An 18,569-nucleotide genomic window follows, 5' to 3' on the forward strand; every position below is an offset into this window, starting at 1 on the left:
TTGTTTGGGGACAATGAGGAGGAAGCCGACACTAAAGGGTCCTCTGCAACCATAGGTGGTCTGGTGGCTTGCTCGCCCACTTCCTCCTCTGCCTGTGGGGTGCCTGCAGCCAAGGCCTCTTGCGCTGGAGGGGGGGCACCTCCAAAGCTCCGGATACCGAATGGGCGGCCTGAGAGGGCTGAGTGAACCCCCAGGGGTTCCATGGGTACCAATGTGCTGGCCATGGAGTCTGAGGCCACGGGCCCGGCTGCAGTGCAGCTTACGTAGTCTGCACTGGAGGTGACAGAGCCTGTCCTGTCGCTAGGGAACCTTGCTCCAAAACTGAGCCAAAGTCCAAGTGGTCGCTTCTCTGTGACCAAGATAGGGCTGAATGGTGGCTCTGCCCCGATCAGTACCAGTCACTCCTCCTGGAGTTGGATCTGGCTGACCTCGATGAGTGTCTGAATTGGGGCCTCAGCGACCAGTGGTGGATCTGCAATGGCCCCGGGCCAGCGATTTACACCTCACGCTTAACGAGCAGTGCCAGGATGTGGAACGGGATCAGGAACTAGAGCAGGCTTGGTGTCGCGAAGATGTAGCTGCATGCAGTGACGCTGCCTTAGGGGATTGGCGATGGTCCGGGGAATGGTCCCTCGACCTATCCCTGAAGTGGTACAGGTGCCATGGAGATTCTGGGCACTGACTCCGAAACTCCTGCTGGGGGGGGGGGCAAGCCTCCAGAGGTCTGTGCCTGGTTACCAGTGAGCTGCGCCTCGAGCCTCTCTGCCCTTGTCCTAGGTCTGGAGACCGGATGGGGCTATGAAGCTTCTGCCTATCACAATCAGAAGTGTGTTGGCTGTGAAAGGGCGACCGTTGCTGGAAAGGCAGAGAATGTGGTGGTCCCAACATGGGTTTACCCCAGGACCAGGACCCGGACCCCGCAGGGGCCAGAGTGGGCAGCACTGGGAGGGACATGTCTTGTGCCACTTGGAGGGCCTCTGTCATGGACGGCATCTGGAGATTAGAACCTCCGCCGCTATCCGGGGTAGCCAGCAGGGAGTGGGCTACATCGCTCGACCTGAGCTGGGGCCCAGGATCCCTAAGGGGGTGAAGAGGTGGCCGAGACCGGGCCTTGGTTCACCCTAGACTTGTCCTTTCCCTTGCGGGAAGCTGGAGACCTTCCTCACCCTGTCTTCCTGGGCTTCTTAGCTGGAGCCATGGAAGGAGACTGGTGCCAGCTCGTAGATGATACCAACGGTGCTCGGAGCTGAACTGAAGCACTGCTCCAGCATTGGAGTAAGGGCAGACTCCATCAGGGGCACCTTCCAACAAATGTCACACTCCTTCTTTGTCCTGGGTTCGAAGAACTTGCAGATTTTGCACTTATCACTAATGTGATCTTCGCCCAAGCACCATAAACAACTATTATGTGGCGCACTAATGGGCATGGGCCTTTTAGAGCGATCGCAGGGTTTAAAGCCTGGGGACCGAGACATGTCCTGTCCTGAGGCGAAGTCCTACTAAATCTCTAACTTAACAAATAGGTTGAACTAAACAAGAGGGAAACTATATACAGTAATATTTGCAAGAGGTAGAGTTCAAACAAACGAAAAGCAACAGCTCTAGCTGAAGCACTGTCACTGGCGGCAAAAAGGAACTGAGGGTTGAGGAGGCCAGCAGCGCCCTATATGCCATGGCATATGCACACCACTCCAGGGGGCACCAGGGGGCCCCTACGGATACTGCTGAGGGAAAAACTTCCAGCACCAGTGCATGTGGCAAGCACACGCACCTAAGTTGAATGGACATGCGCAATCACTTTAAAAAGTTAGAATACATTTTTCTACTTTGAATACAGTTGCTTATTAATTACTTTAAACTTCTTTCCCAAGTCTTTGGATTTTAAATACATGATTTTTTTTTTCTAGTATGTTCACTTTTTTAGAATCATGGTCCATGAAAACCCACTTCCACATTATTTTTGTCAGAACCAACTGTCAGAATTTTTAAAATTAAAAATAGTGGCTCTGAATTTCCATTCATGGGGGTTGGAAAGTGAGGGACTAGCTCCAGGTCCTGCTGACATCTCTGCTGTTTGGATACAAACAGAATTCCCGTCTCTCAATCTCACACACTCAGCTTATATGATTTTAGTTAGAACTGCAATATTGACTTGCTTGAAGCAGTTGTGTTTCTTTCAGCATGGAAGTATCAGAGGGGAAAGCTCACTGACTAGGGAAAGCTTTCATTATGTTTTTCTCTAACTTGTCCATGGGGTTTGTGAAGTCACTAATTCATAAAACAAAGTAGCATGAACTGCTACGGTCACAGAGTGTATCCCAAGGCAACCCTCTAGGAATAAAAGATAGAAGAAAAGATGGAGTTTAAATTATTAGGACATAAAACCTTCCATGTTAACACAATGGCCCTTCTTCCTCATGCTCCCCAGTCCCAGGAGTTGGAACAATTAGTTTTTAATTCTCTTTAAAGCTAGATTTGGAATACAGCATATTACTGATTATCCAAGTAGCATAGGAGAACATGGATTTCAGTCAGATAACTGGGAATTTGGATAATCGAGAAGGTAGGAGACATTCAGCAGTGGGGTGGCCTCCCCTGTGGTCAGGGGCTCCTCCTCCTCGCAGTCTTGGCCAGGGGGCTCTGCTCTGCCCCACTCACTCACCTGACAGCAGGGCTGCAGAGGGCTCCCTGTTCAGCTACAGGGCTGGTGATACCTGATCCCTGAAGGCACAAGGTGCAGGCTACAGTCCTGGCTGAGAAAAGTAGAGACCCAGGGCCAGGATTCTGCTGTACCCTGTCAAGACTGCAGCCTTTCCCCTACATCCTGCTTCTGCAGGGATAGGGTGTCACCAGCCTGGCAGCCATGGAAGTAGCCCTCTGTAGCTCTGCTCACTCAGTCCTATGACAGCAGATTGTAGAGGCTCCCTGTATTGCTGCAGGAGCCATTCAGCTGCAGGGTGGCCTCCCCCATGACCCGGGGTCTGTCCTCCTCCTCCTCCTTGAAGTCTTAGCCCAGAATCTTTGCTCTATTATCTGAACATCCGTATTAGTTGAATCCCTTCCTTGTCCCCCAGCATGAGATACATGGGGGACAAGGAAGGGATTTGGATAATGCAGAGGTTCAGATAATAGTGTTTTGGGTAAACAGGAGTATATTGTACTGAACACCTAATTTTAGTGTTTCACTAGAAATACAACTAGAAGTGCCCGGCTTACTAAAAATGATCTCACTTTCTCCTCTAGCTCCCATATACCTGTAAAAAGCAACAGAGTCCTGTGGCACCTTTAAGACTAACAGATGTATTGGAGCATAAGCTTTCGTGGGTGAACGTCAGCAACTCTCTGTTGCTTTTTACAGATCCAGACTAACACAGCTACCCCTCTGATACCATATACCTGCAGAGGCCCTTATCTTGTCCTCCCCAGCCAGGTTTCCTTCACCCATTTACCTTAATAGCAAAGGGATTTTCTGCATGCATGGGCTTGTTGACACACATTGCACTAGTTTAATTTAAAATGGGTTTAAAACATGATTTTGTTATTCCAGTGTAAACATCAGTATGGACTATCAGTTTAAAAACTGGTTATATTGACTTAGCATGCATTGGCTAATTAAAAGGGGCAATCTAGGCCGATGTAAGGCAAGTTTAAACCACTCCAGATGTCCACAAAAAAAGCTGGACTTCTAACTGAAATGACTTAAATATCACATTTAGTAAAACCAGTGTAGCTTTTTCTGTAGACCAGCACAATTCAGTGATAAGGCCCCAGATGTGAACTGTTGGGAGTTGATGCCCAGCTATGACATGAAATATCCAACCAGCTAATCAAAATGCAGCTTTGAACAGCCACTCACCATTTTCTCTCTCTCTCTCATTAATTAAACCAGTCTATTATCTGTTCCTTTTTATAACAGTCTTTATTCTCTCAATTACTTTGCCTAGCATTAATTTAGTCTACATGCCTGCAGACCATCTTTTTTTTTGAAAGCCTCATGTGACATAGTTCTTGTTTGGGTCTCTTTTCCAAAGTGGTGATTTTCTTTAAAAAAAATTCTGAAAATTTCATCCTGGAATTAACCACTTGTTTGAGTTTTTGTCAACGAAATCATAAATTTGATAAATCTACTAGATTTCACTTTGAATTCTGATTCCTCATTCTGCAGTACTATCTGGGTTTCATTCCATTCAGTGAGCAGTCTTGAGGTGTAAAATAGGGCTATAGTTCATACTATTGTTGATTAACAACTTCATTTGTTGGTGATCTGATTTTCCTATAGTCAGATGTTTGGACAATTTCTCTTACCACAAACAAATGTAAAGCAAATTAAAACTTCTGTAATAAAAAACTATGAAGATTTACTGTAGGGTAAATCAAATACGGGTGAAAAATTGTAGTTTATTGAAACTCATAACTCAAAAAATATAAGATGCTGTAGTGTACAATATGTTACACAACGCACCCTTAGGTGCACATTCAAGTCAAGTAAGAACTCCATCTTTCCCCAAACCCTGGTACCCTAGTACTTGTTTCATATACAATCATGCACACTTACTTTGCAAGAGGAAGCCCCCAGTATTCTGAGGTGTTAATTAGCACCAAAAACAGCACATTTCATTTAAAAAAAAATGAAACTGGGGAGCTAAATTAACTTAGCTAATACTTTTTGACAGACACATTCATGGAATTAAACAGCCTAATCTAACCTAAACAGTGTGTGTACTGTACCAGTTTCTGTTATAGTTTGCAATTCTCCCCATATAGCAATAGTGGAGAAGCCAGTTTCTAAACGAACTACTTATGTACTTCCTACACAAAGTTCATCTGACTTTTTTGTTGGAAATAAGTCTATAAGGGGTGTGGAAAATCTGGATCTTTCAAGGACAACTACTGGTCGTAAATAATGGAGTTGTTTTAAGGCAAGGTCTCCACAGTCTGTTAGTGCCTTGTCCAATATGGCCCTCAAGTTTTCTAAAGAAGGGACAGATGTCGACTCAGTTGATAATAAAGGCTGTATTTCTGTTAGCTGCCCATGCACTGAAGGTCCATGATTTTGGGGTATGCTTACTTCTGTGTTTTCACACACAAAGTTGTCTACTATCACACCCCTTTGTAAGTCTCTATTTTTTTGTAAGACACCACCTATTTGAAATTGTTCTGGGCACTCCCATTCATCTAGTTCATCATCATCATCATCATCATCTTTTTCCTCACTTTCCTGAATAAATTTTAGAAATGAAGATTCAAATCCCATTGGTTTATATGCCTTTAAATCAAATGGTCTGGACACTGAATGCTTCTGAAACTTGTTTCTTGTGGTGTGGAGTGAATTTTTTTTAGCATTCTGATTGCTGTGTTGCCAGCCTTCTGTCTCTTTCTCCCTTGGTAACTGCAAAGGCAAACTGTTAAAATAAGAATGGTTTTCTCTACTTTCAGGCAAACCTTCAGTTTTACACAAAGGCTCTGTTATACTACATTCTTCAAAACAACTGGTTTTTGAAGTATGGTTATATTTTAAAGTGCCTGAATACAAAAAAGCACCCGTGTCAAAAACCACACTATTTGCTGCACTCCTATTTTGATTTTCATTGCCTGTATCTTGATGATCGTAAGCAGTGTTTGGTACATAATGTTTTCCATTTTCATGCAGGTTGGCTGTGTGCACTGTATTTTCCTTTTTAAACTCTCTGGTTTCCTCTTTATTTAACGATAGCTCTGATTCCGAAGAGGGTTCCTTTTTAACCATTGTACCACTTTTAACACAAACTACCAGTTTCTCAGTCTGTTGTTCTATATAAATATTGGTCATCTGATGTGTGCGTTTATAATGCCTCACAATACTGCTTTCCAATTTTACTACAGACAGACACCCTTGAACCATGCAAGGGTACTGAGTCTGGTTAGATTTCTCTCTGCACATTTTCAGGGCTTCCTCCTTTGTTTTAAAATGAATCAAATGTTTTTCTTTATTTTTGCCAATTTTCTTAGATTTTTCTTTTATCTGCTTCTCATTCTCATTTATATCATACTGATCTTTCAAACAGTCTTGTTCATTTTTATCATTAAGCAGATTATCCTGCTCCTCTTTATGATTTCCAAAGAGACTACCATAATATTCACTATGGCGGAAATATACATGTTGAGAGTAATGACTGTAATTTGTGAAAATCCTATCACAGCCATTAAGGTCACAATGAATTTCAAAGTCTTTGTTTAGTTCTTCTTCATTAGCATGTTGTTCTATCAAGTGATGTTTCAGCTTGTTAAAAGTATGAAATACAGCAGGGCATTGAGGCTGGTTACATCGAAATCTTGCAGATTCAGTTTCAGAGAGCACTTTTTGATCCTCTAACTGATCAAGGTTATGAAAGTCACTGCAATGCTTAGCAAGAGCCTTAGAACATAAAAAGCGTTTACTACATTCTTTGTATTTGCATGCAAATATTTTTTTACATTTGACGAGTTCCCTTTTTGTTCTTGCTTTGTCTTTTTCTAAACAAAGCTGCTCTTTGTTATACTGATGTACAGTTCTATAGTGACGAATCAAGCCTTTCTGATTGGTAAAGGCAGAGTTGCAACTTTTATGAATACAATGGAATGGTTTGTGGTACTTATGCAATATATAACATAAATTTCCTTTGGCAACTGTTCTTTTACTTCCTCTCCCCTCTCTTGAGTCCAATTCTTCCCTGTGGCTGTTTAAAGAGGATATTTTAGAGGGCTTTCCCGTTACATTACTATCTGTGTCTTCACTGGACTCCAAATCAGTTTCAGAACTACACTCTTCCTTCTTCAGGTGGCATAGCTGCTCAGTAGATTGCTCAGTTTGTTCAATATGCTCTTCATCTCTATTAGTACAGCAACCAGGTGTTGAAACTGCATTATTTTTTAGCTTGCCCTCTCCACATGAACCTATGTGCTCACATTTTTCATTCGCAAACAGCTTGTGAGTTATCTTCTCATTGCCAATTTGATGTTTGTTTCTATAATGAATTCTAAGGTGTGTTTTTCTTGTAAATGATCTTTGACAAATATGGCATTTAAATGGTGAATACCGATGTTGAAACATATTTAACTGAAGAACTTTTTCCTTGGAATAATTATGTTTTTTAACATAATGCATTAAGAGAGCTTCTCTGGTCACAAACTCATATTTACAACCTTGACGTTCACAGAAAAATGGTTTAGCTGCCAGTTGAGTGAGATACTGCGTAGGTAAGTTATCTTGTTGTTCTTGAAAATGAAGTTCTGAGGTAGTTTCATTGACAACTGATTGAGGACACTTGGCATCATTTGATGGATATGACTGTAATGACCCTAAAAAAGGTTTGTGTGTTAAAGTGGAAGAATTTGCAGTAAAGTTAGACTTTAAACTTAAATGTTTCAAGCCCAAGAGAAGTTCCAACATGGCATCTTCAGTATTTGGCACCTTAGAATCCTCATAAAAGGAAGTTTCTGGGGAAGAACAAATTTCTTCCTTGAGATAATTTTTTCCTTTAGAATTTGTATTACAGTACAGACTTTCTGGAGAGTCAGTATTCGTATCAGAATTATGCCTAAGATCTGCACTAAGATCTCCAGTAGTTCTGCTGTTTTGACTATCATTGATTAGATTAAAAATATCTTTAGCTTTGATCCCCATCTTTTTTTTAGGTTTGAAATGGTATGGATGAGCCCTTCGAAGATGTTTTTGCATACCTCTGGCATTTTTGTATGTTGAACTACATCCTTCAAAACCACAGGTAATTTTTTTCCCATCAAAAACTGCCACATGGGAGCATTGTTCTTTTAAACCGGAAGGGTGAAAGACTCCCTGTTGGGATATTAGAGTACTAGAAATTGTTTGATTCTGAGTTATTGTTTCTATCAAAGGAGATAGCTGCTTTTTGGTTACTACAGTAGAGGTTCTGTGGCTCCCAAAATAAACACTACAGTTGCTTTCACTATCAATTTCGTCATCGTCCGAGACTGTTTCTTCCTTAATCTGCAGGATTTCTTGAGAACTTGTTGACCCCACAGACAAAGTAAGATTTTCATATGGACTGAAATTATCTGCTTGATCAACCAGTTGAGACTCAGCAAGATAACTGCAGCTGTCTTTTGAAATAGGCTCTTCAAGTTTAACTGATGTCTCCTTCACTTCTCCATTTGATATTGCAATCTTATGCACTGCAAGATGATTCTGAAATTCTGTTTTTGAATAATAGAACTTTTTGCAACCAAGAAAGTTACATGTGTATGATGCATCCCTAAAATGCTGAGCTTCATGGTGGTAAAGCTGCCCCAAGTCACTGAAAACTATGTTGCAGCCATTTAATTCACACTTATAACGCAGATCTTCATGCATTTGTTTGTGATTTAATAATTCATTAACTGACCCAAATCTAGCATAACAATCCATAGACACACACATGTAAGGCTGAGGACCACAATGCACTCGTTCATGCTCCTGCAGATGAAAGGATGTCATGAAGTGACGTCGGCAAAAAGCACACTTCTCTCTTCTGTTTTTCATATCCAAGTAGTGTTTTGCATTTTCATCATTGTTTTGATGTTCAGCCTTTAGATGTACACTTAAATATTTAAATTGCTTAAATACTCTAGAGCAGTCTGTGCCAGGACATGGATATATATCTCTGTCTTGCAAATGGTAATTTTCTAATTGGTTAAATGTGACATATTCATGTGTGTCACTTTTGGTTTTTTCAGATGGTTGTGGTTGCTGCTGCTTTTCCTCTGGTGATGCAGAAGAGTTTCTGGATGTACTGGTCTTTTGTGGTGATCTCTCTTTTTTCAACAGTATTTTCTTTTTTGGTCGGTATGTTCTACTAGGTGGCATTTTAACATGCTCCATTACATGTGGTACAAAAAATTCCTTTCTCTTGAACTTTTTTGTACACACTGGGCATGTATAAATACCATCTTCCATGTGCATCTTAGAATGATGTAGTATTCTAGCCTCTATACATTCTCTTTTGCATAACACACAGAAGAATTTGTATTGGAGCCATCTCTGGTATCTTTCAGAAGATCCAATTGGCTTTTTCACTCTTGTTCTCTCTTTATGTTGATTTGTTGCCTCTTTTCCTCCTTCATAGTATTTATGTTCTTTAGTCTCGTCACAATCACTCAAAAGAGTTTCTAACAAGTCAGTTTCATTGACTGACATATCATTACAACTCACATCGTCTTCAGAATCAGAAGCTTCTTTCCCTAAGAGTTTAAGACAATGCCGTTTTAAAGTCTTCCAGTCCCAAAATTCAGGATCAAACGGCCAATATGCTTTTAAAGCTAACAGAAGCTCACAACGGAGTGAGTTTGGAACCAGTGCATTTTCTTCATCAAATTTCTGATCTGGTTGCAAATGCAGTTCTTCCAGCACATTGTAGCCATCCAAATTTGGCTCGAGCAAAAACTCAGTGAGCTGACATGCTCTTCTAACTTCAAGATCCACTGGTAAAAGGCATGCAATTGTTTTACATACAGATGTCTTCATCTCATCATTTCCATTTGATCTGATCTGAAGCGCTCTCACACATAACAAAATAGACACAGCAAGACCTGCTTCTTCTGCCTGTGTGGAAAAATACAAACAAAAGTTATTTTTCATTTTTTTGGTAAATGCATTCTTCCCTGAATCACACACTGGGGAACAACTGTATCTACATCTTGAAATCTGCCTAAAGCTAGAAGTGATGTTTAGGATGGCTATTATAAAACTTAGTAGAATAGGCAATTTGGCAGCAGAAAAAATTCCCAATGGAAAAGTTTGGGAGAACAAAGACCGTGGTAAGTTGCACACTAAATTCTACAAAATCAAAAATTAGATATTGAAAAGAACTATTAGGCACTTTTAAAATAAAAACTGATGGGTTTGCAAGTATAATCTTGTACATTGTGCCCTTATAAATTCTGACTTAGATGTTGAGCTTCTACCATTGCTCTTGGCAAACTCTCACTGGCCCCCACCTCCACTGCTGTTTTCTTCTAATAATCTAATTTTCCTTTGGCGAATTTTATTCCTTTATTCCTAGTAATACCCAACAATTCCCCTTTGTCCTTAGAATTCATTCTAATATTTGTAAAATTGTAGTTTGGTGAAATTATATACATTTATTTTAGTCTCTCTCTAATCATTTTAGTTGGTTTTCTTTTAATTTCTTCCAAGTGTTGTCAACTATGTAAACCCCTGGACAAGTAACTGGGATCCACTTCTCCTGTGGATAGTGGTGATTTTTTATTTTTATTCGGGTGGGGGGGGGGGGAGAATGCCAGGGGATAACAGACACCTGAAGTTCACCCTCCATTCCATATGGTATTATGTATATTCCCATATGCAGAGTCAATTTTGTCTATACAGCAAAGAATCATTTTACTAATTCTCCCCAGAATCCTCAGACTGGCTCTGTGCACCAGGGTGTGATTCTGGTACATAGAAATTGGTAATGTTTGTGCCCTTCCACCCCCCAATTCCTTTTAAGAGAGATATTGAGGAGTGGTGATCTACTAAGGTCAGCGGGCATCCTCTGACTACATCAGTATAAACTTTTAAGAAAGACTGCAGGCCATCCCAAGCCCTTTCATGGCCTTACATCCTCCAGTCTGTGAATCACTCGTTTGTTTTTCCTCTCAAGAGGATGCACTCCCTTATTACTAAAATTAACAGTTAAGAGTTCAAGGCCAGCAGGAACCATTAGATCATTTCATTTGACCTCCAGAATGTTATAGCGCATTACATTTTACCCAGTTACTCCTATATTAAGCCCAATAAATTGCACTGGGCTAAAACATAATTTGTGTTTGACTGCAGCATGTTTTCCAGAAAGGCATCCAGTCTTGATCTGAAGACTTAAGAGATGGAGAATCCACCACTTCCCTTGGTAGTTACTTCCATGAGATAATCACCTCACTGTTAAAAATGTATGCCTCTTCTCCAATGCCAATATGTCTGGCTTCAGTTTCCAGTCATTGATTCTTCTTATGCTCTTCTCCACTAGATTAAAGAGCTCTTTGGTAGCTGGTATTTTCTACCCATTACAATACTTGTACACTGTAGTCAAGTCATCTCAATCTCCTTTTTGATAAACTGAACAGACTGAGCTCTAAGTCTCATGCAGTAAGGCATTTTCTTCAGCCCTTGAATAGTTTTTGAGACTGTTTTCTGCACCCTCTACAAGTCTTCAATATCCTTTTTAAAATGGGGGTCTCACCAATGCCGGATACAGAAATAAAATAATGGCCCTAACTACTACTCTCTTGTTTATATATTTAAGGGCCATATTAGCCCTTTTTTCCACTGACTCAACAGGAGCTCGAGTTGCTTGTCTACTTTGACCCCTAAATCCTTTTAATTGTCACTGCTTTCCAGGATACATTCCCTACTCTGTAGGTATGACCTACATTCCTTGTTACTAGATATGTAACTTTGCATTTGGATGTGTTAAAACTCACTTGATTAGGCCCAGTTTACCAAGTGATCCAGATGGCTCTGTGAGACTGCCCTGTCCTCATCATCATTATTTACCATTACACCAAACTGTCATCTGTATCAGAAATGATTTCATATTTACTTCCAGTTCATCAGTGAAACTCTTGAATAGCATTGTGCCTACTACTGATCCCTTCAAAACCCCACTATAAGCACTCCACTAACTACTTTGAGATGTCAGCCAGTTCATAATCCAAATAAAGTGTGCTTTACTGATAGTGTACAGTGCTGATTTTTTTAAATAAGAATATTCCACAGTACTAACTCAAATGCCTTACCAAAGTAAGTATTTTACACATATGCAGTTACCTTTATCAAACAAACTAGTAATCTCCCCAAAGAATGAAATCAGCTTGAACAAGATTTGCTCCCCCCATCCACCATAAAACCACGCTGACTGGTATTATCATCCTATTCTTTAATTCTTTATTAACTGAATCCCATATCAGCCTTTTCCATTATTTTATCCGGGACTGATAGCAGGTTAGCTGGTCTATAGTTACACAGGTCATCCCGCTTGCCCTTCTTGAATAATGGCACAACATTAGTGCTCCTCCAGTCTTCTGGAATTTCCTCAGGATTCCAAGATTTATTAAAAATGTGTTTAGTTGCAGGTTACCTAGTGCTTTGTTTAATTAAGGGTAACAGAAAAATGAATGCAAACATGTATACTTAGTTGTAGATGTAGAAAATAGTTTCCTGGTGTGGTAGGCCAGTTAAATACAAGAAGCAGCATCTGGGGTGGTAGGTCCTCATAGCTGGGATGTAGCATTTCTCTTGCCTTCTTTAAGGTGACTAGGAGTGGCATGGTTCATGGGGCAAAAGGTTTGTAGGTAAGAACTAAGCACCCTTCTTGTAAATAAGGCATCTACCTCCCTCTCCCATCGAAGGGGTGGACTTTGATTTGCAGGGATTCCCAAGCACTTATGAGGCTTACTGGTAATTCCTGGGTAGTGGCATACCAAGGATCTTGCCCTGGGAACGAGGGCTCACATCAGGTGTGATTAAATGGGTTGGTTATACCCTGGAATTTTTGAGTGTCTGGATGTAAGCCAATAGGAAAGAGGGGCTAGGGACAGCCCTTCCCAGGCTATCTTCCCTCTTAGCTGTTGTCAGGACAGGTGATGTTGGAGGTTATTTTGTTGGAATTACCTTTCCGAACTGCGCTTTCGAATAAAGTTGTGGCCATTTAGTCAAAAAGTCCAGGTATCTGCATCTTCAATGGCCCATTCCCCTTTGCAAATAATAATTATGCTAGTAATCACAGTTGATTCTCAGATGAATACGTGGCCAACAGCCATAAAACAGTATTTTTTATGACTGTGGCTGATGTTTGACTGTCCGTTATGTAGCAGTGCAAATATTTTGTATTTTTGCTGTGATACCCACAAATGTTAGCAAATCAATATCTTCTGAGCAATTAATGTACTTTAAGGTATCGTTAAAATGTAGTGACAATATGTAAACAATTTATCTGTATGCAGATTTTAAAATTAGGTATATTTCCAGTTCAACAAAGACAAAAATGGAAAACAATGTTTCCATAAACTGACATAAGAATGTGTTTCCAGGTACAAAGTACTTAACTGCATTTAGTTACCATATTTACAATAAGATGTATTAGAGCAAAATACAGATAGCAAGAAACTGATAACATTAATGATGTAATTTAATTCTACTGTTGTAGCCATATTGGTCCCAGAATATTAGCGAGACATGGTGGGTGAGGTAATATCTTTTATTGGACCAACTTCTGTTGGTGAGAGACGAGCTTTTTAGCTTACAGTGTCTGGAAGAAGCTCGAAAGCTTGTGTCTCTCATCAACAGAAACTGGTTCAATAAAAGATATTACCTCACCCACCTTGTCTCTCTAATTCTAAGCACATGCAAACACACTTGTACACACACACACACACTAAAATATTTAAATTATTTTTGTGTCATACTTGATCTCTATACTACACCTCTACCTTGATATAATGCTGTCCTCAGGAGCCAAAAAATTGTACCGCGTTATATCTAACTTGCTTTGAACCGCCGGAGTGCGCAGCCCCGCCCCCCTGGAGCACTACTTTACTGCGTTATATCAGAATTCATGTTATATCAGGTCACGTTATATCAGGGTAGAGGTGTATTTCCTACAAAAGCTTATTAGAAGAAGAAGTTTGCAAAGTCAAGAACTCAAAAGTTGGGAAATACCCAGATGAAGACTGCCTGTGATGCATTCATTCTCCCCCATTTGTGTCTAACTATATGATCACATTCTATTCCCCGCCTCCCCACCCCCCATGAGGACCCTATAATGCACAGTGAATGAGGCAGCTGTTCAATAGTTCTTTTCAAATGCATAAATCAACCTGTGGCCTTATTTGCTCCCCATTCAAACCCTGCACTGAAAAAGGAATTTTTAGATTTCTACACTGCACTTACCCTCTGTAGTATCTGAGCCTCTACAAATGTTAATTTACCTTCACAACACACCTGCCAACCCTTGACTACACTGGAAAGTTTTTGCTATAAAGGTGTGAATTTAAAAACTGCTATAGTTATACCAGTATCAATCCTCACATAGCCACTCCTATCCTAGTATGGAGTGGCCTTTTTCAGCATAGTTTAAACCACTTCCCAAGTGATACAAGTTGAATTTTTTTTTTTTTTTTAAGCCTCTCATACTGAAATTGGAGTGTCTACAAAGGTGGCTATATCATTATATCCGGTAAAACTTTTCCAAGCAGACAAAATTTCAGATACAGAAATATTAGTCCCATTTTACAGCTGAGGAACTCAATAAGAGAGACAGAGGCCAAAATTTATGGAACTGTCCATGAATTTTGGGTGCTCAACTTGAGACACCTACCCTTATTCGAGGTGCTGAGTACCTCCAGCTCCCACTGTCTTCAGTAGGAGCTTTGAATGTTCATCCATTCTGAAAATCAGGCTCTCAGGTATCTCAAGCTGGGCACCAAGAAAATGAGGCAAATGCTATTAGCGGTCACATCTGAAAATTCTTGTGTAAGTTATTTCCCTCAGCAAAACAAAGGAAGTCTGTGGTGATTCCAAGAATAGAATACTGTACCCTTATGTCCCAGACCAGTATCTTAACCGTCAGACAATGCATTTTCCTCTTGCAAACCACTGCCTTTTTCATTACACACCATATGAAGTTAATGAGGCGGGGTCCTTGAGACAACAATCTCAATACTATTACATCCTTGTCTCATTCCTTGAGTACAGCCCATCCTGTGCACTGAGTAAGGCAGGGTTCAGTGTAAAAAATAGTATGTGGCCATGTAATTAAAGACTAATGTAATGCATAGGCAGATAAGTGAGCAGAATTAAGGCCCCTAAATGTGGCATTTCTTAACTTCTGAGTCCTTCCCTTTGCAACCTTTATTATGTCTTTTTGTAAGGAATGTCCTAGTTTTATTTAAATGAATAAACAACCACATACTTTACCATGATTTGAACCTAGAGCCTCCACATTAACGTCAACCCTCTACCACTTCAGATGAAAGAATAACTATTAGTTACTAGTGTTTAGCAGGCTGTTATCCTCTATCTGCACCAGCTGTTTCCTGTGGATTATACAAGTGTTTTCTAGACAGCTACAGGAATTCTTAACTCTGGGAAAAGAATGTGGTCTAGCAGTTAGGGCAGAGAACAGAGAGAGGACTCCTGGGTGCACTTTGTTAATGATGTATTACATTTACATAGTACTGATGTACTATCCAGGTGTGGATCTCAAAGGTGGGCAATGCAGGAATAGCCCCATTTTACAGAAAATGGAAACAAGCCATAGCATATTCATTCAGAGAAGTGTTGTGGTTAAGTGAATGAAGCTTGGGTGTGCCATATCAGAGACATTGGTTTTAGTCTTAGCTCTGTCAGAAGACATCTTGTGCAACCCGCCAGATTGTCACTTAACTGACAATAGGTTGTGATGTGCACAGAATTTACCTTAGGCTATGTCCTCACTCCGGGGGGTGGGGTGGGGGTTCGATTTCAGATACGCAAATCCAGCTACGCAAATAGCGTAGCTGAATTCGACGTATCGGAGCCGACTTACCCCACTGTGAGGACAGCGGCAAATCGACCTCCGCGGCTCTCCCGTTGACAGCGCTTACTCCTACCTCCACTGGTGGAGTACAAGCGTCGATTCGGGGATCGATTGTTGCGTCCCGACGAGACGCGCTAATTCGATCCCCGAGAGATTTATTTCTACCTGCCGATTCAGGCGGGTAGTGTAGACGTAGCCTGAGTCAGAAGAAGAGATAAGGCTACAATTTATGGTCTCCTGGCTCCCAGGCAAATGAACACTTAGGCCACAGGATATCTCAATGGGGAAAAGCAGCAGTAGCAACATCAATTTTCTGTGTCCCATTTTGAGCTCTAGCTCTGTGCTAGATATCCACATGATGCAGGAAACTCAGTGGAATCTGGGAGTATTGCACAGTGAGTTGGAACATTCAGAAAATAAAGATACATGTATCAAGTTCTACTTTGCATGTGCAAACGATTGCTTTTCAGCATTTAAATCAATGAAAACTGGATGGTTTTTCACAGGAACAGGGAAAAGGCACATCTCTAACCCCAGGACAACCCTCAGACCTAATTTCAATTTTCTGCTCCAATCTACAAAGATAGATGTTAGAGCAATTCAAAAAAATGGTCAGAAAATGTTACCATTAGCAATCAGCCTATTTTTCGTATCCTTGTCCTCAAAAGTGTTTAACTTATTTTTTGCTAATTCCTTCCCTCACAACAAAATCCAGTCTGAGGCAAAGAACAAGGATGGAAAATTTCAGTCCAAACTGCTGAAATACGTCAAAAGTTATAAGCATTTGGAAACAAAGGATTATAATAGAAAGTATTAAGATACCTTAACTATAGGCATAACTATTGCTTTGCCTATTAATAGTGTCCCACCATATTTGTCACCTTTAAACTACACAATTCCAGTCTTTTCCATCTCCCCTCATGCAGAAATCTTCCCGGGCCTACAATAATTTTTTTGCTGCCCATCTCTAGCATCTGTCTATTACTTTTAACAGTTATAGTGACCACAACTGAATATAAGATTACAAGTGAGGCTGTACCATTGATTTATATAATGACACCATATTATTGTTTGCTTTTAAGACTGTCGCTGCACATATAATAGAGGTTTTCACTGAGTTATGCACAGTGATGTCCAGATTTTGTGTGTGTGTGTGTGTGGGGGGGATTTACAATTAATTCAGAACTCAGCAAAGTACATAGCTCAAATGCATTATCTTGGATTTCACTGCTGATAAATGTATCTGCCATCATGCTGCCTGGCTTTAACCCAAATCCTGTCTGAAGTGCCTCAATCTTCTCTAATCTTGACTAACCTAAATGACTCGTCTGCAAATTTTACCACCTCATTGTTTACCACCTTTTCCAGCTCTTTACTGTACATTTTTGAACATCAGTATATAGTATACATCTTGGGCCCACCCCATTAAGCTTTTGGAAAAAAGGGAACAATGCTCATTTTAAAAATTATATTATTACAATTATACTTCAAAGCAGACCTGCATTTTAAGTTTAGTAAGTATGGCGCTGTGGTGTATTTGCTGTTGTTTGAGGAAACGTTAGCTGAGCAATCTATGAGAAATGTGCCCAGGTACTACACTATAGGTGCATTACAAAATGTATGTAATAATTATAAAGTATGATTATGACTTAGGTTGGAATTATATTTTTTTAAAATCTTCAGTTATTCAAATTTTATTGTTATAGCAAAGCAACAAATTAAGTTATGTTCTATGGTGCAATTTGTACATGCACTCAATAATAAAATGAAATTAACTGCAATCAGCAGACTGCAACATAAATTACTTACTTCAGATTGTATCACTCTAATCAGGAAGAATAAGTGTTGTAGCGTTTTAGCTATGATGCCAAACTGCCGACATCTCTCCAAAAAAGAATCTAAAGAAGGATCAATTCTTCTTTGCAACTTGCTCCAGAACAGAGTCAGCTCCCTGTGAAAAGAGTTCAAAGCAGATTGTAAACATAATGCAGTGTTTCTCAAACTGGGGTGGCCACTTGTGTAGGGAAAGCCCCTGGTGGGCCAGGATGGTTTGTTTACCTGCCCCGTCTGCAGGTCCAGACGGGATTGGCTCCAGGCCAATGGGAGCTGCTGGAAGCGGCGCGGGCCGAGGGACTTACTGGACGCCGCTTCCAGTGGCTCCCATTGGCCTGCAGCGGCGAACCACGGCCAGTGGGAGCTGCGATCGGCCAGACCTGCAGACGGGGCAGGTAAACAAACCGGCTCAGCCCGCCAGGGGCTTTCCCTACAGAAGCGGCAACCCCAGTTTGAGAAACACTGACATAATGCAAGGTAAGGAAACTGTGTGAGATTTGTCTAAAATCTCCATAATGTAGCTTTAAGGGTTGACACAATATTAACTACTGGGGAAAAATCCATTTTGCCTGATATTAATCAGGCCCCTTCCTCTTACACAGCTAACATAAGGTTAATACTGTTAAGGTTACTCTGATTAAACAGAAATCAGAACAAAACCTACCAGCTTGCTATTCTCTCTTCAAGCGTGAAAGACAGCGGGTTCTTTAAAGATAGTTTGCTCTCCAAAAGCACCTTCCCAGATGCATGCTCCAATCATTAGGCTACAGAGTTACTCTCATGCGTGTGCACTCACTCACTCTAGCGCAAATGACTCAGACAGCATGCACAAGCATGAGAATGACTCTGTAGCCTAGTGGTTAGAGGATGTAGGAGACCGAGGATCCAGTCCCCCCACTCTGATGACTAATTATTTATGTAAAGCAGAACAGCTTCAACAGGAGAAACAGAGGGAGCCTCACATCAGAATATTCTATATCCCAATGGTTAGGGCACTCACCTGAGAGGTGGCAGATCTTCATTCAAATTCCTTCTCCCCCTCAGGTGGAGAGGGGACTTGAATTGAGGAGGGGGTGGGGGTGTCCCACATCCCAGATGAGCCCTAAGTTAAAAGTTAGGAGGGAGGTCCTCCTCCTCCACCCCGTTTGTGTGAACTCACCTGAGAGCCCAATCCTGTACCTGACCTTTGAG

At 40.9% G+C, this 18,569-nt stretch overlaps 1 protein-coding gene across 2 annotated transcripts in view; it reads right to left on the bottom strand.

Moving 5' to 3' along the window:
- Nucleotides 1-4,378: 4,378 nt before the first annotated feature.
- The window catches only part of RLF (RLF zinc finger), a 109,125-nt gene continuing 94,934 nt past the window's right edge, over nucleotides 4,379-18,569 (bottom strand). For both annotated transcript variants that reach the window (XM_034753861.1, XM_034753862.1), the window contains 2 exons: nucleotides 17,355-17,496; nucleotides 4,379-9,574 (listed from right to left, as the gene is read on the bottom strand). In XM_034753861.1, coding sequence (XP_034609752.1) covers nucleotides 4,799-9,574; nucleotides 17,355-17,496 — 4,918 coding nt within the window. In that variant the 3' untranslated portion in view covers nucleotides 4,379-4,798. The remainder of the gene's footprint in view (nucleotides 9,575-17,354; nucleotides 17,497-18,569) is intronic.

Source organism: Trachemys scripta, chromosome 20, assembly GCF_013100865.1.
Source record: "Trachemys scripta elegans isolate TJP31775 chromosome 20, CAS_Tse_1.0, whole genome shotgun sequence".
NCBI lineage: Eukaryota > Metazoa > Chordata > Testudines > Emydidae > Trachemys > Trachemys scripta.